The sequence below is a fragment of the Bos javanicus genome, chromosome X (assembly GCF_032452875.1).
Source record: "Bos javanicus breed banteng chromosome X, ARS-OSU_banteng_1.0, whole genome shotgun sequence".
NCBI classification, from domain to species: Eukaryota; Metazoa; Chordata; class Mammalia; order Artiodactyla; family Bovidae; genus Bos; species Bos javanicus.
Window position 1 is genome coordinate 143,346,516 of NC_083897.1, and position 22,534 is coordinate 143,369,049.

A 22,534-nucleotide genomic window follows, 5' to 3' on the forward strand; every position below is an offset into this window, starting at 1 on the left:
AACAGTGAAAACAGATCCTATTCAAACTTTATGACTATGTATGAACATACTCGGAGAAGGCAGTGGCAACCCACTCCAGTGTTCTTGCCTGGAGAATCCCAGGGACGGCAGAGCCTGGTGGGCGGCCGTCTGTGGGGCTGCACAGAGTCGGACACGACTGAATCGACTTAGTAGTAGTAGTAAGAACGTACTCTGATTCCTTTTTTTTTCTTTTAACATGAGATTGAGTTTCACATTACACTCAATTTATTGCAATGAATATGTTTAGAAGCACTGGTAAAACAGTTTTATCTGTAAATACCTGTATTTATTACATGATGCATCATTAAAGGAAATCAGCTGTGAATATTCATTGGAAGGACTGATGCTGAAGCTGAGGCTCGAATACTTTGGCCACCTTATGGGAAGAGTCAACTCACCGGAAAAGACCCTGATGCTGGGAAATACTGAGGGCAGGAGGAGAAGGACGCCATTGAAGATGAGATGGTTAGACAGCCTCACGGACTCTTTGGACATGAGTTAAAGCGACTTCTGGGAGATGGTGAGGGACAGGGAAGCCGCGTGTGTGTTAGTCCACTGGTATCACCAAGAGTCAGACATGACTGAGTGACTGAACAGCAACAATGCCCTAAAAGCCAAGGACTTCCCTATTCTCCCAGTAGGATGAAGAAAAGCTAAGGAAGACAGACAAGACTTTGCTACCTGATGCCATCATAACTGCCGTGTGTTTCGAAAAGAAATATAACGTAAATACTCTTTTTCCCATAACATGTATACAATCTTGTGCAATGACTTAAATATGATGAAAACCACTTTCCTCGTGTGGAAACGGAGCTGAGACGACTTGCCTCCTCTAAGTTTCGCGAAGTGTTTTAAAAACACATATCCACAGTATCATAGCGTTTCTGGTCTTCTCTGTCTGTTTTGAGAATTTTCATAGTCTCCATGATGCAGAACAAGAAGCTTGCCAAATTCGTCTAAGCTCGGATGTGAAACCAGTGTCTCTGGGTTTAGGGTCTGCGTGTAGACATTTCTAACAACACCGAGAAAGTGAAGAGAGTGAGGTCAAAAGGGCTGCTTCTAATCATTTTTTGTGGAAGGTATCATCGAGATTCTTCTGACTCTGCAGAAGGCCCTCTTGATCTGTCTTCGTCCTTGAACAAGGACACAATCATACAAAAAAAAAGGTAAAATGATGACTTGAGGAAAGATCTGAAACCTGAGGGTTTTAAACAGGAAATGACAGAGGGGCATCGTGTCTGATCCCCAGCGGAATGCCCGAGGCACCTGAGAGCTCTGTGGTAACAGCGTGTTGCGGGTTGGTACGAAGCAGCCCCTCTCTGCTCACCACGCTGCGGATACGATGTCATCCGCCCTGTCGCAGCCACAGAAGGGGAAGCTCCCGCAGCAGGGCTGCAGCCACGGTTTCCAAAGGGCGTTGAACACGGAGAGCTGCTGGGGGACCGGCGTGAGGGTCCCACGGTGCCGTCTTACAGCCGCTTCGACCTTCTTGACCACGGCGTCAAACAGGGCTTCGTTGTCGGGGTTGAGAGGTCTCGACTCGGAAGGGTCTCTCGAGATGTCGAAGAGCAGAGGAGGGTCGTGGTAGGTGACGTCGCCCGAACACGGACACACTCCACTCCCGTAGCAGGCGCCCGCTCCCTCCGGGGAGAACTTGGGCGTCACGAAATGCACCTTCCACACGGTTGCACCTGGAAGACACAGCCCCACTGGGATGCTGTCTTTGTTATTATTTTACCATTTTTTTTTTTCAGTAAAAATCAATAGCTAGTGGCAAGCTGCTATATAGCACAGGGAGCTCAGCTTGGGGCTCTGTCATGACCTAGGGAAGGAGGAAGGCTTAAGAGGGAGGGGAGATATGTAAACGTATGGTTGATTCACTTGTTTTACAGCAGAAACTAACATAAAATTGCAAAGCAATCACACTCCAACAAAATTATATATATTTATAGCCAATGCTTTTGCTAGCAACTGAAAATCTTTTGCACAGCATTACACAGCAGGGTTGTATTTCTTCGACTGTAAGAACGATGCACAATTTCACGGGCAACTTGAAGACTTTTTATCTCACCCTGAGAGCCTTGGGAGACAATAGTTACGACCTGAATGGCTGCTTTCATCGCAAAAACGATCATTCAAACTAACTCAGTTCGGCTTGGCATGGGCCAATGCAAACTTTTCTAAGGCTTAATAGCACTTGCAGATCTTAAGCTCGCAAAAGTCATTTGGTAAGATCAATCCTTCCTTGTTCTTTCTTCTTTCCTTCTCCCTTCCTTTCTTTCTCTCTTCCTTCCTTCCTTTTTTCTTCCCTCTCTCCTTCCCTCCTCTTTCTCTGTCTTCCCTTCCTCTTTTTCTTCTTTTCTATCATCTATCTATCCAACTCTCTATTCTATCATACATGTATAGATCTATATAATATATATAATAGTATTTTTATATATTTATTATATATATAATATTATATATGTATTATATATGTATTATATATAATATATATTATTTATATCTTTATTATATATACTATATAATATATAATATTATATTATATATATAAATATATTTGTCTGTCATCTATCCCCTCTCCTTCCTTCCCTCTTTCCTCACTTTCTCCCTTGTCTTCTTTCTCTCTCTCTCTGTCTTGCATGTCATTGCTTAGCAATTCCATTTCCAGAGGCCGGTTTCAAACAGAAAACATAACCACACCCTAATCTCTGATCAACCAGACTTCTACAGAAGTCCTCTGCTAGGCTCTTCTGGGACAGCTGTGTTTTTTGAATTAAATTAGGCTAAATACCCTGGCTGAATCCTTCCCCCCTTTTGCTCTTCTCTCTACTTCCTGGGTGAAGCATAAATGTGATGGCTGGAGGAACAGCAGCCGTTTTGCAGCCATGGGGTCAGAAACATGAGCATGGAAGCCGACATGACAAAAGTGGTTTAATGGGAACACAAACCACCACCACAGGTCCCTGATAATGGCCGTGAACACTGTGTCAGTCCTCTGCTCCCAATTTCTACAATCCTTATTAAGAAACAAATGAATCAAATTCTATTTGTTTAACCCTCACTAGTAAAATTTGGGAGGCTTTTATTTCTCAGGGGCAGAGGGTGTTTTTTTTTGTTGTTCCTTACGACTGAATTCCCTGCAGAATGAAATGGCAATCCACTCCAGCACTCTTGCCTGGAAAATCCCATGGACGGAGAAGCCTGATGGGCTACAGTCCACGGGGTTGCAAAGAGTCGGACACGACTGAGTGACTTCACTTTCAGTTTCACCACTGAACTAACTCTAACTGATCCGTAGTCTAAAAGGAAGAGATTTTTCCTTGTTTTTATTTTACACGGAAAACTCATCCACATGGACTCAAAGAACAGATCACAGCACGAAGGATAGATCATACGTGCGAACATCGGTATCTTTTCAGCGAATCGCCAAATCTAGTCAAAAACCTGGAATGTCTCTGCAAGAGCTCTTTTTTTACAGATGTGAGGACATCGATGCTGTTTGTCCATTTCTATCTGTTGGCGTGAATTTACCAGACTAAACATGGAAATCAGGCAATGACTCAGAAGGTGGGAGTTTGTGACTGATGTCTGGGTTCAACCGAAGACGGTAGCTTTTGTTGCTAATTATCTCACTGTCCTCTGTTATGGGAATTCATTTTCTCTCTGTCTCTGCCTGGCTTTCTTCCTCCTTTTGTCATAATTATGCACAAGGGCTTAGAGACACACAGGCACAGACATACCTCTAAAATCCTACTGTGATTTCTACCATAACAAACAGCTGTTTTTAAGTCACTTTCTACAGGATGTAGAACAATTGTGACAAGGGGTATTCACTGCACAGAGTGCGCCCTCCCCCAGGAGATGAAAGAGACAAGGAGGTGTCCTTGCCGTGTCCCCACATGTCGGTCACCCTCATACTCACAGTCTTTCTGATACCACCTGGCTGTGTGCAGGGAGACCCCGCAGTAGTGGAAGAGGAACTCGTGTTCCGAGCGGGAGACCCTGCCTTCCAAGAGTGGCATGAGGTTCCGGCCGTCAATCACTCTGGGGAGAGAAGCGGACACGCAGAGAGCGGTGAGAGAGGCATGGTCGAATCTCGCCGTTTTACGACACAAGAGGAGGAGGAGGAAGAGAGAAGCGAGCTGGAAGAACAAGAAAAAGAAGCAGAAGGCAGAGGAGGAGGGGTGCGAAGGGGAGGCAGGAGGGGGCAGGAGCAGACAAGGACAAGGAAAATCCCGTTGAAAACTCAACACGCATTTTCACTTATTTCTCAGTTAATAAAGATGAAGAAGAACTGTAACGCATTACACAGTTTCTAAGACAGTGGGAGAGGTGAGCAGCTGGAAATATGACTCTGGTCCCTTGTCAGACACCATGAACGAGTCGCATGGATTAGACAATTGAGTGCTTTACACTCATAGTCAGAGCTATGGTTTTTCCAGGAGTCATGTATGGATGTGAGAGTTGGACCATAAACAAAGCTGAGTGCCCAAAAATTGATGCTTTTGAATGGTGATGCTGGGGAAGACTCGTGAGAGTCCCTTGGACTGCAAGGAGATCCAACCAGTCCATCCTAAAGGAGATCAGTCCTGAATATTCATTGGAAGGACTGATGCAGAAACTGAAGCTCCAAGACTTTGGCCACCTGATGCAAAGAGCCAACTCACTGGAAAAGACCCTGATGCTGGGAAAGATTGAAGGCGGGAGGAGAAGGGGATGACAGAAGATGAGAAGGTTGGATGGCATCACTGACTCAGTAGACATGAGTTTGAGCAAACTCCAGGAGATGGTGAAGGACAGGGAAGCCTGGCGAGCTACAGTCCATGGGGTCACAAAGAGTCAGACACGACTGAGCGACTGAACAACAACACTCCTTTGATTCAACAGAAACCCTGCCTCAGATAAACAGACATGTTATTCGGTTGCTCAGTCGTGTCTCACTCTTTGCAACCCTGTGGACTGCATCCTTCCAGGCCCTTCTGTTCTCCAAAATCTCCTAGAGTTTGCTCAGATTCACGTCCATTGAGTCGATATTTCTACTTCATTTGTTCATTTCAAATCCCATAGAGAAATGCAGCAAACTTCATCACATATAGATTGACACATACCTACTTTTATTTGGGAATTCACGTAGCAAATATTTACTTAATTGTCTATAGACTGCAGGCTTCCCTGGTGGCTCAGATGGTAAAGAATCTGCCTGCAGTGCAGGAGACCTGGGTTCAATCCCTGGGTCGGGAAGATCCCCCAGAGGAGGGCATGACAACCCACTGCAGGATTCTTGCCTAGAGCATCCCATGGACAGAGGAGCCTGGCAGGGCTACAGTCCACAGGGTCCCAAAGAGTCGGACATGACTGAAGTGACCAAGTATCCAGATGCTGCAAGGGATATAAAAATGAAGGAGGCTCAGCTCCCACCCCGAGGGCCACCAGCCAGAGATGGGCCTAAATAAGTATATAATACGAGAGGGAAAGTAAGAACGTGTTCTGAGACGAAAATGGACAAGCAACGCTACCATGAACTGTGAGGAGAAAGAAGTCATCTGGCCATCATAGCAGAATACTGAGGCTTCAGTAACACACTTCACACACATACACAATTTTCTAATACATTTGCATAGGTGCCAAATATGTGCTTCCCTGGTGACTCAGATGGTAAACAGTCTGCCGGCAAGGCGGGAGACCCAGGTTCAATCCCTGGGTCAGGAAGATCCCCCTAGAGAAGGAAATCGCAACCCACTCCAGTATTCTTGTCTGGAGAACCCGCATGGACAGAGGAGCCTGGCGGGCAAGTATATCTCCCCCCACGAGGGGCAAGCATGCTCTTGTACCTGCCCAGGGGCGGAATGCCTCCTCCAATATAAGACAGTGTCGGGAAAATGTCCATGAGGCTTGTAGGTTCGTCGATGACCTTCCCCGCCTCCAGGACTGTTGGCCACCGGAAAATTCCAGGCACCCGGATGCCTCCTTCCCATCCAGCCATGCCTCTGCCTCCTGAAACCAAAGATGAAAAAACGAAGGGGCATTCAACCCCACAGATTCATTCTCTGTGTATCTGAAAATCGCCACTGGCCATGCCAGTGACAAGTTGGAATCAAGATCGTAGGCAGAAAATATCAATAACCTCAGATATGCAGATGACACCACCCTTACGGCAGAAAGCGAAGAGGAACCAAAGAGCATCTTGATGAAAGTGAAAGAGGAGAGTGAAAAAGGCTGGCTTAAAACTTGACATTCAGAAAACGCTTGGGCTCTGTTCCCAAACCCAGTTCAGTTCTGAATCTCAGCATCTATTCAACATCCAGTCTCCAGGCTCTGAAATCTCTTCGCTTCTAAAAGATTTAATCTACGGAGCATTCCTCTCTTTTGCAACCCCATGGACGGTAGCCTGCCAGGTTCCTCTGTCCGTGGAATTCTCGAGGCAAGAATACTGGAGTGGGTTGCCATACCCTTCCGAAGTCACTTAACAACAACAAACCAGTAAGATATATTCGCAGAGAGATATGGAGGCCAAGTTCTTGCTTTCAAGACTTGAAAACTCCAGCTGCGGACTTCTAGCGTCTAGGCAACAAACCCAGTACTGATCATTAAAAAAGAAGCGCCGTCCTGATAGGTATATAATGAAGTCAGTACTGCTGACGTCATAGAGGGCTAAAAGCAAGACTGTCTTTGAGACAGTCACTGAGGTCCTGGGCCCTTACTCTCAGGAAGCTTTCATGACTCAAGAAATTTTTTGTCGTAGACTCTTGGGAGTCTCCCCAAACATGCAGTCTTTTCCCATCTAGCTTCCTAAGCGAGTATAATGCACACAAAACTCCGCCAACAATCTTTGCAAAGGAGTTAACACAAAGCAAAGCCAGGTTGAGGGCTTCCCAGGTGGCTCAGTGGGTCAATAATCCACCTGCCAATGCAGGAGACCGGGGTTCGACCCCTGGGCTGGGAAGATCCCCTGGAGAAGGGAATGGCAACCCACTGCAGTGTTCTTGCCTGGACAATCTCATGGACAGAGGAGCCTTGGCGGGCTACCGTCCATGGGGTCAACAAAGAGAGGAAGGCTCCAGAGATTAAATCTCTTAGAAGCGATGAGATTTCGGAGCGTGGGGGACTGGACATTGCAGAGATGCTGAGACCCAAGGGTCAGAGATGATGGAAGCGCCTGAACTCGCAGGCACAAAGCCAGGCGGGTCCCGCCCCAGCGCTGCGCGGAGGCCACGCCCACCCGCACGCATCACCTCTGTAGCGCCCGTTCCAGCCGCCCAGCTGCCCGCTGCGGTCCTGCGCCTCCAGGCGGCCCCCGTTGTCCGAGGTGAAGTAGACCAGCGTGTGGTTGGCCAGGCGCTCCCGGTCCAGGGCCTCCAGGACCTTTCCTGGTGGAGGGGGGAGACGGAAGCTGTCACGTTTCACTGCACCGACGGTCTTCCGGTGCGTGTCTAGTATTGCGCGTGTAACGCTATGTGGTTCCTTGTAACCATGCAACACGGTTACATGTAGCGCTATAACTGTTATCCTACTTTATGTTGTATAATATGCACTAAATCACCATTGTAGACACTCGTATATATAGGATAATACACTATGTGTAATATGGTAGGTCTGCAAGAGATACTATTTGTAATATACCATATATAAGTAATATACCATTATACATTATATACCATATATATGTAATATACCACATATATGATATATATATATATTTGTAATATACCGTATATATGATACAGCATAAGATGATATTTTTTTATATGTATAATTATTTATTATATATTTATGAAACCATATGACACATGTCGGAGAAGGCAATGGCACCCCACTCCAGTCCTCTTGCCTGGAAAATCCCATGGACGGAGGAGCCTGGTGGGCTGCAGTCCACGGGTCGTGAAGAGTCGGACACGACTGAGCGACTTCCCTTTCACTTTTCACTTTCCACTTTCATGCCTTGGAGAAGGAAATGGCAACCCACTCCAGTGTTCTTGCCTGGAGAATCCCAAGGACGGGGGAGCCTGCTGGGCTGCCGTCTATGGGGTCGCACAGAGTCGGACACGACTGAAGCGACTTAGCAGCAGCAGCAGCAGCAGCATGACACATGTAATGGATTTATGCTAAGCATATATTTAATACAAATATATATAAGAAGATGATATGTAATGTATTATTATATAATAAGTACGGTGGTGGTGGTTTAGTCACTAAGTCGTGTCTGACTCTCTGAGACCCCATGGAGTGCAGCCCACCAGGCTCCTCTGCCCATGGGATTTTCCAGGCAAGAATACTGGAGTGGATTGCCATTTTCTTCTCCAGGAGATCTTCCCAACTCATTCTCCTGCATTGCAGGCAGATTCTTTACCAACTGAGCTCTGAGGGAAGCCCTATAATAGTATAAAAGGTCTATGTGTTATAGCATGTTAAATCACCAATGATAACTAGTGCATAATGAAGGCTGTAATATATAAAAATTTAATGTTTATTTGTAAATTATACTCTATATACATATGTAATAATAGAGCATATATAGCTTTATTATATAATAAATATAAACAGTTTATACTTCATAATGCACTAAATTAATTATTATAATGACTTGTAATATGGAATTCTCCAGGCAAGAATACTGGAATGGGTAGCTATTTCCTTCTCCAGGGGATCTTCCCGACCCAGGGATCAAGCCTGGGTCTCCTGAATTGCAGGTGGATTTTTTACCACCCGAACCACCAAAAAAGCCTCCAATAAACCATATAGATGGTTTATAATATATTATTTATGTGTAAATATATTTATATAATTATTCCATATATTTTTGATAATATTCTGAGTATTATATACTATGTTATATCTTATATATAGGGTTTCCCAGGTGGCTCAGTGGTAAAGAATCCATCTGCCAATGCAGGAGTCTCAGGTTTGATCCCTGGGTCAAGAAGATCCCCTGGAGCAGGGAATGGCAACCCACTCCAGTATTCTTGCCTGGAGAATCCCATGGACAGAGGAGCCTGGCGGGCTACAGTCCATGGGGTCACAGAGAGTTGGACATGACAGAGTACAAGCAGGAGATATAAGACTGTATAATATCTAATACATAAACATTACGTATTTATTTTCAGCATCAAGGTCTCTTCCAATGAGTCAGCTCTACAGCACAGCATTATTTGTCCCCCAAATGAGTTTTTCAGGAAAGTGGTTCTCTTTAAACCGGAGAACCTGTATTTCACAACAAATACACATCCACTTCCCAAAACATGCAGGGGGGTGTACCTTATTAGATGCCATTCATGGAGACTCGTTTTCCTCTAGTCTGTAAATAAGATGCTTCAAAACCAGAGAGTGATCACCTACCCACCATCCAATCCATCTCTTCTACGTTGTCGCCATACAAGCCGAATTTACTGTGCCCGACGAATTTCTCCTTGGTGACCAGAGGTGTGTGGACATGCAGAAAGGAAATGAAAAGCAGAAATGGTCCACGCTTATACCTAAGGGGGTATACGAATAAGAAACAGTATTGATTAAAACAGAGTAATTAGGTTTTTTTATTTTAAGGGAGCTAAACATATTTCTTTCCCTTTTCAGTGTTCAAATTTTGCAGGACATTTAGCTGTTGGGCTTCCTTGGTGGCCCAGTGGTATGAAGAAGCATGAGTCACTTGGTCGTGCCTGACTCTTTGCGACCACATGGACTGTAGCCCACCAGGCTCGTCTGTCCATGGGCTTCTCCAGGCAAGCATACTGGAGTCGGTCGCCATGCCCTCCTCCAGGGGATCTTCCCAATCCAGGGATCGAACTTGGGTCTCCTACCTTGACAGGCAGGTTCTTCACCACTTAAGCGCCTCCTGGGAATCCCACCCACAGCAACACCGAAAACCCCGCGCAGCCCAAAATAAATCAAAACATTTTTTTAATGCATCTTTTTTTAAAAGAAAGTTAACACTCATTTATTTTAAGGAGAGAGTTCAGTGTAGCACAAATATCACACACACACAACGGACCTATCACCAAGCGGTACCCAACTTCTCTGGAAAAAAAAAAAAAAAATCACGAGTCTCTGACCGGGGTGAGGGGTTGGTGGGGGGCGGGGTTGGGCTTCGAGCCAAAAAGAGACGGCCTACCTGTCGATGAAGGCCAGCGCCTCCTTGAGCATGTGCGAGGCGAGCCTCTCCAGTCTGACCGGCTGCTGAACGATCTCGTGGTTCCGCATGAGCACGCAGTTCCAGCGGCGGGTAAAGCCGTAGCTGGAGAACCAGCACAGGAAGAAGAGGAGGGCCAGCAGGGCGAAGGCCAGGATCACCGGCCAGGGGACCAGGAACCAGCGGGCGCAGGTGGGGACAAGCAGGAGCAGGGGGATGAGGCCCAGCACCACCGTGGACACCCAGAGCCGGACCCTCACCCAGCGGTGCAGCTCCGGAGTGCGGAACGCCTGGCAGTCGCTCAGGAGCTCGAAGGGCATCCCGTAGAAGTAGTCAAAGCCATGGTTGAGCGGGTGGTAGCAGTGGTCGTCGCGGGACGCACAGCTCAGACCCTGGTGCCACTTTCCTGGGGGGGGGGGGGGGCGGGGCCGGAGACACAGAGACGTTGCCATGGCAACAACGGCATCCGTCCCTTCTAGGAAGGGAGTCGCCCTCAGCAGAAAGTTCTGGCGGACACGTGGACGCCCAGGGCGGATTCATCTCAACGTTTGGCAAAAACCACTGCAATATTGTAATTAGCCTCCAACTAAAATAAATAATTTTTTTTTTAAAAAGGGAAGTTTCGGCGGACACCCAGGACAGATTCATGTCAACGTATGGCAAAAACCACCGCAATGTTGTAATTAAATTTAATAAAATAAATATTAATTTATTAAAATAAATTTAATTTAAAAAAAGGAAGTTATGGCGGACGTAGTATCTTGTGCTCCTTGGGACCATGGTCAGCGGTATCCGACTCGTTGTGACCCCCGTGGACTGTAGCCCAGCCAATCTCCACTGTCCATGGGGATTATCCAGACAAGAATCTTGGAGCGGATTGCCTTTGCCTCCTCCCGGGGATCTTCCCGAACCGAGGGATGGAACCCGAGTCTCCTGCATTGGCAGGCGGATTCTTTACCCCGGAGCCACTGGGGAAGCTTTTACTAACAGGGAGAAGATTCATCATGTAGATTTATTAATCAGCCGACATCTTATTCATTACTTGGTTACAGCAGAGGCGAATTTGACCCCAGATTTGGAGGTGCCCTAGAGTGTTCCCTGAAACATGCTTTCGGAAACTCCATTCACACGATGCTACCAGGAATTTTACAGGAATGAACTACCTCTGTCATTTATGAAGGATGCAAAGTCATTCCTTTTTTTCTTTTTTTTGAGAACATCTCTGATGACTTAATAGTCCTGCAATTCACGTTGAGAATCCTAAGAGCAGTGGCTATACCAAGCAAGCAGGCTTCGCTGGGGGCTCAGACGGTAAAGAATCCACCTGCAAGGCAGGACATCCAGGTTTGATCCGTGGATTGGGAAGATCCCCTAAAGAAGGAAATGGCAACCCACTCCAGTATTCTTGCCTGGAGAATCCCATGGACAGAGGAGTCTGGCGGGCTACAGTCCAAGGGGTCACAAAGAGTCAGACATGACTGAGCAACTAACACACACACATACCAAGCCAGCAGTCTGTCTCCTAATTCTTTGCTCACAGAGTCTCATCTTAGAGGAATCCACTCATCAGACCAGAATTCTTTGGGATAAAGTTCCTTGAGGTCATCCTGTCTCACTCATCACACACACACACCCCCATGAGGTTATAGAATGTCAGGCGACCTAAATCCACAGAGCAAGTATTACCTGAATTTGATCACCGCTCCAGCCTTCGGTTCTCAAGTTCAAGGGGACACGCTTAAACATTGCTACCCGTGCTACCACAAGAGAAGCACCCTTTCTGCAAACTATTCCATTTCAGGAGCAATGAACACTCAGCATACTTACTTTGCCTTCTTGAGATCCTTGGCACAGTTGGTTTTCAATACCAAAGGCCCTAAAAATTGTCTTAAATTCCTCCCCGCCCCGCCCCCCCAACCGTGTATCATCTCAAAGAGGTGCCAACTCTTGTGTACTCGGCCAGCCTCTCTGGGAAGGATGACCACAAGGAAAGGGAACCGGAACGAGCTTGGTTTCACAGACAAGGCCATACCTATGAGTCCTGTGCGGTAACCTCGATGCTGCAGGAGCTTGGCGAAGGTCGTCTCGTTGGGGGGCAGCCCGCCCGACCCTCCGAGCCAGACCACATCACGATTCAGGTTGGAGGAGGACGCCATTCCTATGTTCACAGAAACAGACAGCGGGTGAGGACCGCGGTCTCATTGTGGCGACCCCACGGACTGCAGCCGGCCAGGCTCCTCTGTCTATGCAGGCAAGAATCCTGGGAGTGGGTGGCCATGCCCTCCTCCAGGGGATCTTCCCCACCCAGGGATGGAACTCACATCTCCTGTGTCTCCTGCACTGCCGGGTGGATTCTTTACCCACTGAGCCATCAGGGAAGCCACCCAATTCCAAACTAATGATGAAAAAAAAATTAAGTTGGGATCATGACCCTCAACTTGCTTAAGTCTACATGTTGAAACTGTGATTACGGGTTGGGGGGAGACGAGGAACGTAAGGCAGGGAAGAGTAGGAACTCATCAAAAGGAATCCATCATTTCCTTTCCATTTTCTCTGCCAGACTTTCTTCTCAACTGGTTCTTCTGATGTTCCAATCTCATCCCCAGAGACTGGACACATCTGCTTTCATGAAAACCCACTTGTCTTAAAAAAAAAAAAAAATCTCTGCTAGCTTTAAGACACAAGGAGCCTCCTGGGGGCTGTTACTACGAGTTTCTGGAAAAGGGCACGTTCAAGGTCATCTGGAAGTTGCCCAGGGGATCAAACCATGTCACTATATGCACACCGGTAAGCAGGCTTGATGGACCCTGGCCAAGACACACACCTCTTTCAGATGTCCAGCTATAGGAACACAACTCCCATGTGAATTTAGATTGTTAACATTTCCAAGTGACCTTTGGAGAGTTTGCATAAAGGGTTGCAGGAGACCTCCCTGGCAGTCCAGTGGCTAAGACTCCATGTTTCCCCGTGCAGGGCGGGGATGGGGGGAGTGGTGGGGGGGACGGTGTGGGGAGAGGGTCACGGGTTCCACCCCTGGTCAGGGAACTGGAACCCCCAGGCCAGAACTAACAATTCACATGTCGCAATGAAAAGCCCCGCCGGCCACAGGGAAGATGCAGGATCCTGCTTGCTGCCCCTAAGACCTGGAGCAATCCAACGCTAAACAAAAAAAGACCCCCCCCCTTTTTTTTAAAGAGACCACCCGCTGTCCCTTTCCCGTGCCCCACCTGATCTGACGGGGTAGCGGCCGGTCAGGAAGGCGGCCCTGCTCGGGGTACACATGGAGGCGGCCGCCAAGTGCTGGGTGAGCCTCACGCCCTCGCTGGCCAGCCGGTCGATGTTGGGCGTGCTGTGAATAGATGGGGAAGTCGGCAGGCGAGTTTCTGAATCCCTCCGCCCCACAAAGCGAGCAAGATTCAGAGGCATCCTGTCTGGGAAGTCACCCTGACTCTGTTTCCAGTCCACCTGAAAGACGTCCTTTTTTACACATCAATCCACCGATCTACTCCATCCCTGGTTAGACACAGATGGGAACCAGAGAACCAAACAACGCATCTCCAGGCGAGATGATGACAGTCCAACACTGCGCATCGTCAGATATCATCGGGTGAAAAGCGAAAATGTGTTAGCCGCTCAGTCGTGTCCGACTCTCGGAGACCAAGTGGACTGCAGCCCACCAGACTCCTCTGTCCGTGGGGTGCTCCAGGCAAGAAGTCTGGAGTGGGTTGCCATTTCCTCGTCCAGGGGATCTTCCCCACCCAGGGATCTCCTGCATTGGCAGGTGGGTTCTTTACTGCTGAGCCGCCCGGGAAGCCCCCACACTAAGCTGCGAATGAAGCCAAAGGCTCTCCTGATGTTTTGCAGCTTTCATAAGACAAAGCCTTCTGCTGTTCTGACGGAAACCTGCTCCCTGAAGGTCATTCTCCTCCAACACAAGAGACGTGGCTGGCGGGGCACGGCCATCCACAGGGACTTTCTTTCTTTTTTCCTTTTCTGTTCCTTTCATTTATTGATTTACCTGATGGTTTCTTTACCTCACTGAGTTATTCCCGTAGCAGCATAAATCTCCCACCCCAAGGTCATCCGCCATCAAGAGGACGATGTTGGGCCTCGAGTTCCTGGTGACGAACATTCCCTGAAGGCTCCCAAAGAAGCACCACAGGGATGCTGACAGCCAGCAGTGCCTGGAAGGGCCGGGGGCGGTGGGGGGGACAAAAAAAAAAAAAAGCTCAAACACAAGCAACTGATGGGGAGGGAGGTGGGAGGGGGGTTCAGGATGGGGAACACATGTACACCCATGGCTGATTCATGTCAATGTATGGCAAAACCCACTACAATATTGTAATTAGCCTCCAATTAAAAAAAATTAATTAAAAAAAAAAACCCACCCAGAAACCATCAGTTCAATTTTGCTTTGCAGGTAACTTAAAACTTCCCTGGTGGCTCAGACGGTAAAGCGTCTGCCTGCAATGCGGGAGACCCGGGTTCGATTCCTGGGTCGGGAAGATCCCCTGGAGAAGGAAATGGCAATCAACTCCAGCACTGTTGCCTGGAAAATCCCATGGATGGAGGAGCCTGATAGGCTACAGTCCATGGGGTCGCAAAGAGTCGGACACGACTGAGCGACTTCAATTCACTTTAACTTAAAACAGGAACTGAGGCTTCCCCAGTGGCTGAGCGGTAGAGAATCCACCCACAGTGTAGGAGACGCTGGAGATGTGGGTTGGATCCCTGGGTCGGGAAGATCCCCCTGCAGGAGGAAATGGCAACCCACTCCAGTGTTCTGACTGGCTTCCCTGGTGGCTCAGATGGTAAAGAATCTGCCTCCAACGAAGAAGACCCGGATTCAATCCCTGCGTCAAAAAGATCCCCCAGAGAAGGGAATGGCAACCCACTCCAGTGTTCTTGCCTGGAGAATCCCATGGACAGAGTAGCCTGGGGTGGGGGTGGGGGGTGCGTGGCTACAGTCCATGGGGTCGCAGAGTCGGACACGACTGAGCACCTATGCAAAATAGGAATTCATAGGGAGGTCCCTGGTGACTTACTGGTTAAGATTCCAGGCTTTCAAGGCCACGGCCTGGGTTTAATCCCTGGTTGGGAAACTGAGATCCTGCAAGCGGTAGGTACAGTGTGATCAAAAGCTAAATAAATAGGAAATAATGGTATTTCTACAGTGTCCCTGGAGCTGCCTTACTCAGAAACCACACAAAAACATTTTAGGCCATGATTTATGTTAATCAGATCTGTGTGGGGGGTGGTACTCTGCGACCCCGTGGGCTGTAGCCCACCAGGCTCCTCCGTCCATGGGATTCTCTAGGCAAGAACACTGGAGTGGGTTGCCATGCCCTCCTCCAGGGGATCTTCCCGACCCAGGGATCGAACCCGAGTCTCACGCCTCTTCCGCATGTCAGGGAGATTCTTTACCACTAGCCCCACCTGGGAAGCCCTGAGGTCTTACAGTTTACAAATAAATTTTACATGCATTGTGACATTAAATTCCTCATAATTTTCCAACTGCGTTAGTGACCGGAGGCCTCTGAAATAAGAACAGAGGTTTAAGAAAAAAGCCTAACAACTTAATTTCTTAGTATAAACAAAATGGAAAATCAGAGGTTAATAGCCAGCTCATCAGGCTTGCTTTTCTTTCATGCTCAACTGTATGTTTTAATACACTTTATAACTTCATAACTTTGCTTTCAGCCACACAGATGGGAAAGCAGAGACTGTACTAACTTCTTGGCTCTGAGCCCGGGAATAAATGATGAAAAACTGGTTTTTCAGGGTGAACTGCATGTGTGCACATAACATGACTCTTCCTTTTCCTTCATCAGAAAAGTATGTCTGTAAAAGAAATCAGGTGGGGGAGCTCAGCTGCCAGAAATAATAATAAATGCTAGGAATTCCTCTAACGTTTGAAAAATGAAATTTAACATATCTATACATGCTATTAAATTTTGGACTGTGGAGTCACCCATGTGTTAGCAGCTCAGTTGTGGCCAGCTCTCTGCGACCCCGTGGACTGTAGCCCCGCCAGGCTCCTCTGTCTGTGGGATTCTCCAGGCAAAAGTACTGGAGCGGGTTGCCATTTCCTCTCCAGGGGATCTTCCTGACCCAGGGGTCGAACTTGCCTCTCTTACATCTCCTGCATTGGCAGGCGGGTTCTTTACCACGAATGCCACCTGGGAAGCCCCGGACCACAGACGACCCTCCTTAAAAATCCTTAAGAGTGGTTCACAATGTTTGCTGCTCTGCTGTTTCCATGTCTAAAAGGTCTTGCCTCTCACCCCGTGAATTTCCAAACACGCTCTCATTCCTACCAAGTTACTACGGTGGTGGTGATGGTTTAGCTGCTAAGTCGCGTCCAACTCTTTGCAACCCCCATGTAGTGTAGCCCACCAGGCTCTTCTGTCCATGGGATTTCTCAGGCAAGAATACTGGAGCTTCCCTGGTGGTGCAGACAGTAAAGCATCTGCCTGCAATGCAGGAGACCCGGGTTCGATCCCTCGGTTGGGAAGATCCCCTGGAGAAGGAAATGGCAAGCCCACTCGAGTATTCTTGCCTGGACAATCCCACGGACAGAGGAGCCTGGTGGACTACAGTCCATGGGGTCACAGAGAGTCGGACATGACTGAGGGACTTAACTTTAACACTGGAGTCGGTTGCCATTTCCCTGTCCAGGGATCAAGCCCACATCTCTTGCATTGGCGGGTGGATATTTTACTGATTGAGCCGCCAGGCAAGCCCCTTAGAAAACCTTTCTATTTGACTCCACCAACCCCTACAGCACCCACCACTCTCCCCACTGCGCTTATCACGTATAAACAGACAAAACATCCACAGGATTGAGGAAGACTTGGACAAAGCACCCTTCTCTCTAGAGACAGAAAATAATGAAGGTTTATAAGTTTTCCTACTTACCAGCCACAGAACGGCTGCTTCATGGCTTCTTACTGTTACCTAGAAGAGAAACAGATAAAGGATGAACTTCTGCAAAGCGGTTATTTTTCTTATAACTAGGCAGTTACGCTCCAAAGTGCAAAGGAGCCTGTTTTGTCTTTTTTACAGCGACCCACTGAAAAGACCCTGATGCTGGGAAAGATTGACGGCGGGAGGAGAAGGGGACGAAAGAGGAGGAGATGGCTGGATGGCATCACCGACTCGACGGACGTGAGTTTGAGAAAACTCCGGGAGATGGTGATGGACAGGGAGGCCTGGCGAGCTGTGATTCATGGGGTCTCAGAGAGTCTCACACGACTTGGTGACAGGACAAAAACAACCACTGAATTCTTCATACTGAATTGCACACAAGCGATGTAGTTGCAGACAGAACATGGCAGCGTCGTGCACGATCCCTTCATTTGCGGCTCACTCCGATGGCATAGTTCCCACCCTTTATGTAGGCGCAACAACAAAAACTCTTCATTCTGAGGGTCCTGAGCAATCAAGCTGAAGGACTACAATAAAACGTCTGATACGCATTTTTAAGGACTGTATTAATTGTCTTCTAGCGTCCTGAGACCTTTGAGAACGAAAAGCAATGTTAAATCAGACCACACTCTCCTGGGTTGTTGGAAGAAGGTGTTGCTGCCCCTTAGATATCTAACCCAGACATTGCATTTTTCATGTGACTGATTTTTTTTTCAACATTCTAAGCCCTGCGTCTTTTTTCCCCCAACGACTGTGGGCAGGAGGACAAGGGGACCACAGAGGATGAGATGGCTGGATGGCATCACCGACTTGATGGACATGAGTTTGGGAGAACTCTGGGAGTTGGTGATGGACAGGGAGGCCTAGCGTGTTGCAATTCATGGGGTTGCAAAGAGTCAGACGTGACTGAGCGACTGAACTGAACTGAACTGAACGATAAAGTAAAGATATACTTTCATTAGAGCATATTTTATTGCAATTTCCTGAGGAGTGTAGATGAGGTTTTTTTTGGTTTTATTTTTTTTTGTTTTTGTTTTTTTAAAGTAGCATAGCTTCTTTCTGGTTTTCATTTGCAACTCTAAATTATAGGTTTCAGGGCAAGGGGGAGGATGTGGGCACAAAGATTCAGGTCTAATTTAAATATGTGTGCTCAGTCGTGTCTGACTCTTTGCAACCCCATTGACTGTAGCCCACCAGCATTCTCTGTCCATGGGATTCTCCAAGCAGGAATACTTGTGTGGGTGGCCACGTCCTTCTCCAGGGGATTTTCCCGACCCAACGATCGAACCCAGGTCTCCCGCATTGCAGGCAGATTCTTTACCATCCGAGCCACCAGTTCAGTTTAGTTCAGTCGCTCAGTCGTGTCCGACTCTTTGTGACCCCATGGGCCACATCACGCCAGGCTTCCCTGTCCATCACCAACTCCCAGAGCTTACTCAGACTCATGTCCATTGAGTCGGTGATACCATCCAACCATCTCATCCTCTGTCGTCCCCTTCTCCTCCAACCTTCAATCTTTCCCAGCATCAGGGTCTTTTCAAATGAGTCAGTTTTTTGCATCAGGTGGCTAAAGTATTGGCATTTCAGCTTCAGTGTCAGTCCTTCCAATGAACACTCAGGACTAATGTCCTTTAGGATGGACTGATTGGATCTCCTTGCACTCCAAGGGACTCTCAAGAATCTTCTCCAACACCACAGCCGGGAAGCCCTCTAACTTAAATCATCGGTTCCATTCTAAATACTCTTCACCAGTTAGTAGTAACGACTTCCTTTGCGGCTCAGTCACCTTCTGAATGTCACACAATAAAAAGATGAGAAAGACACCCTGTGGTTCCTAGACAAGAACGCCAATAAAAGAACTTTCTCAAGTAACACCAGCAACAAAACCCTTCAGTCTGGAGCCTCTAAAATAAAGGTCACCCACGAGCAGGCAACCGCCCAGGAAGTGTTTGTGTGAGACCTACTGTGTGCTCCTCTACGAAGGAAGATGGTTGAGCATGGTGGACCACCCATGCCTCTCACCTTGAAGAGTGCACGGATCACCAGTGTAGACCTGGGGGTTACGGCGGCCAGACTCATTCCCCACAGACCAGCGTGTGGGGCAGCTGTAATTAGGGCCATTTTATGAGAGTCCCAAGAGTAATACAGCCTGGTATCCCCTTGCCTTGGGATGCTTTAAATTCCCCATGTCAACGAGGTTCTGTCAGCTGAGCACCCACCCCACAGACCAAATGACAGGTAGTGAAGATTAATGACTCTGCCAAAAAGTTTATAGGGTTTTCTCAACCCCAAGGCATTGCTACACAGGGCTTCCCACTGGGTCCTCAAAATACCTTCCCCGGTTCGCCTCGAGGGGTTAATGATAGCTGCTCTGTTTTATGGGAGAGGGGCCTGGGGAATCACAGGGTTTAAAAGACTTTTCACGAGGCTGGTAAATTGAAGATCAGCGTGCGGTATGAGGTGTCTGAGGCAATCCTGTGGGTGTCCGTGTGTGTGTGCATCCAATTCCTAGGGCCATCTTGCCACCTTTGACCTCCAGTAAGGATCTCCGAAGGATTGATGGTTTTGAACTGTGGTGTTGGAGAAGATCATTGAGAGTCCCTTGGACTGCGAGGAGATCCAACCAGTCCATCCTAAAGGAGATTAGTCCTGAATAACCATTGGGAGGGCTGATGCTGAAGCTGAAACTCCAATCCTTTGGCCACCTGATGTGAAGAGCTGACTCGTTGGAAAAGACCCTGATGCTGGGGAAGATTGAGGACAGGAGGAGAAGGGGATGACAGAGGATGAGATGGTTGGATGGCATCACTGACTCAACGGACATGAGTTTGAGTGAACTCTGGGAGCTGATGATGGACAGGGAGGCCTGGTGTGCTGCAGTCCATGGGGTCGCAAAGAGTTGGACGTGACTGAGTGACTGAACTGAACAGCATCAAAGACCCAATGTATCGAAAATAAATAAGTAATTAAAAAAAAAAAGAATTATAATGGGTGGTTGTACGCAACACTGCAAAGTCCTTCCTAATAGGCAAGGAACAAAATCTATTTGTTAAATAGACAGGAAGGAAACTTGTCTTCACGATTTAAGGGAATGTCTGCTGCCTCAAAATACTGTGCTTATCAACTCCAGATTTTAATAAATATGAAAAAGATCCTGTCTACCAAGAAGCTGCTGCAATTAAGCCTGTATTCCTCACCCCACCCCACCTCGATAGCCTGCTACTTTTTTCAAATTTTAACACAGAATGTTATTAAAGGTAGGTACATGGGCAAGAGGCAATTGGACTTCAGATCTATAAATGCATGAAGCCGACAAGCTGAAAATGTCAGTCTCTCAGTTGTGTCCGACTCTTTGCGACCCCATGGACTGTAGCCCACCAGGCTCCTCTGTCCATGTGATTCTCCAGGCAAGAACACTGGAGTGGGTTGCCATGCCCTTCTCCAGGAGACCTTCCCCAACCTAGGGATCGAACCCAGGTCTCCCGCAGGCAGATTCTTTACCGTCTGAGCCACCAAGAAAGCCTCAAGCAGCTTGACACATCACACACAAATACAGTCTTATAAAACCATCGTTCTCTTTCAGCAGTCTTTAAAGAGGTGTGCAAAGTCACCTCCTTCATTAAGAGCACCCCTGAAAAAATTACTAAATGCATAAACTCCATTACAGAAAAATAGGATTGCACCCCTGTATCTACCCACAGGTGAATGACTCAGTCAACTCTGGTGAGGCCAGAAATTCTTAGAATGCGTAGTACTCAGATATTATCTTTTTTTTTTTTTTTAAGGAGCAAACCATTCATATAACAGTATTGATGGATTGAAAGATAAATACGGCGGGTGAAAGAAGTCAGAGAAAGTAGTGTATATTAATGATCCCGTATCTACACACGTTTAAAATTGCAGAAGATGTGAAGGGCAGATCGAGATGGAGAGAGACAGAGAGGTGGAGAGAGGAAAGAGAGAGACTGAGAGATGGAGACACAAAATTAGAGAGAGAGAGAAGACAGACAGAGAATGTGATGAAACTAACACTCAAGTCTCTCCCCTCTCCCTTGACCAGACAAAAATATGAGCATCCCCCAAGCTGAAGTATCGTAGAGTTAAACTGTTTTACTCACTTGAGACGACTTGTTACCCCCGAAGCTCCTTGCATTTGTGAACGCCGCTCCTGCAAGTCCAAATTCCTCTCTCGGCCCCGAGCTCCTGTCCTCATGATTATAATTAAACACATATTAAGTGCCCAGGCTGGGCTTTGCTCAAATCCGCCAATTAGTTTTATATCTAAACATGACCTGTGGAGACTGCTGCGAACATAGTTATTTACGGAAGCAATCAGGCATCGTTGACCTTCAAGTGGTGCTGCTATTCAGTCCCTTAGTCCTGTCCAACTCTTTGCGACACCATGGGCTGTAGCCCGCCGGGGTCCTCTGTCTGTAGGGATTCGCCAGGCAAGAATACTGGAGGGGGTTGCCATTTCCTCCTCGAGGGGAATCTTCCTGGCCCAGGGATCGAACCTCTGTCTTTTTCACTGCAGGAGATTCTTTCCCACTGAGCCACCAGGGAAGCCCTTTGCATGATACCAAACATACACAGCTAAGAAAGTGGAATTCAGCACACTGAATTTTTTTTTTTTTTTCATAAAACTTAAGCAAGGACTCCAGCCAGACGTTCAAAGCAGGGAGGAGAGGGCAGATGTGTAATAAGGAGAGCTTCGGCCTCTTCCGGTCCTCAAGCATCTTGTGGACCTTTCTTGGCTCTGTGGATGCTGAGTGCCGCGGGCTGCAATACATAGATGGTGGTTTCACGGCACCCAGACACCCTTTCTGCTAGGGTCAGCCACACATCCCTCTAGGAATGCTATCACTGCACTTATTCCTGGGCATCTCCAGCCTTGCTCAAAGTCTTATTATGTTGGTGACACAGAGGATGAGATGGTTGGATGGCATCACCGACTCGACAGACATGAGTTTGAGCAAGCTCCGGGAGTTGGTGATGGACAGGGAGTCCTGGGATGTGCGGTCCATGGGGTCGCAAAGAGTCAGACCCGACTGAGCGACTGAACTGAACCGATGTTGGTGAGAAGCCAGGGGTTAGGGAAAGAAGAGATGCTCATGTGAGGAGGCTTCAAAAGTCTTGATCGTGCTGAATTGCCCAGCTTTTCATACAGGGTCTGTTCCTTCCCTCTTCTGCATTTTCTGTAAAATCTATTTATTTTTAATTGAAAGATAACTGCTTTATAGTTGCATTGGTTTCTACCAGACATCCACATGAATCGGCCATAGGTTTACCAAGGTCCCCTCCCACTTGAACCCCTCCCTCCCACCTCCGTCCCCATCCCACCCCTCTAGGTTGTCCCAGAGCCGGGCTTTGAGTTCCCTGAGTCATACAGCAAATTCCCACTGGCTGTCTATGTTACATATAGTGATGTATGCATTTTCCATGTTACTCTCTCCATACCTCCCA

General features: G+C 47.6%; 1 protein-coding gene across 2 annotated transcripts in view; it reads right to left on the minus strand.

Moving 5' to 3' along the window:
* Positions 1 to 228: 228 nt before the first annotated feature.
* ARSH (arylsulfatase family member H) overlaps positions 229 to 22,534 on the minus strand; it is a 52,352-nt gene continuing 30,046 nt past the window's right edge. The window contains exons 2-12 of one of the 2 annotated variants that reach the window (XM_061408251.1): positions 21,190 to 21,274; positions 17,063 to 17,101; positions 14,179 to 14,328; positions 13,372 to 13,493; positions 12,177 to 12,302; positions 10,127 to 10,550; positions 9,358 to 9,494; positions 7,257 to 7,391; positions 5,856 to 6,018; positions 3,947 to 4,068; positions 229 to 1,712 (exon numbers count right to left, since the gene is read on the minus strand). In XM_061408251.1, the coding sequence (XP_061264235.1) occupies positions 1,345 to 1,712; positions 3,947 to 4,068; positions 5,856 to 6,018; positions 7,257 to 7,391; positions 9,358 to 9,494; positions 10,127 to 10,550; positions 12,177 to 12,302; positions 13,372 to 13,493; positions 14,179 to 14,328; positions 17,063 to 17,085 (1,770 nt within the window). In that variant the 5' untranslated portion in view covers positions 17,086 to 17,101; positions 21,190 to 21,274 and the 3' untranslated portion in view covers positions 229 to 1,344. The remainder of the gene's footprint in view (positions 1,713 to 3,946; positions 4,069 to 5,855; positions 6,019 to 7,256; positions 7,392 to 9,357; positions 9,495 to 10,126; positions 10,551 to 12,176; positions 12,303 to 13,371; positions 13,494 to 14,178; positions 14,329 to 17,062; positions 17,102 to 21,189; positions 21,275 to 22,534) is intronic. The other variant, XM_061408250.1, reaches the window with a different exon arrangement.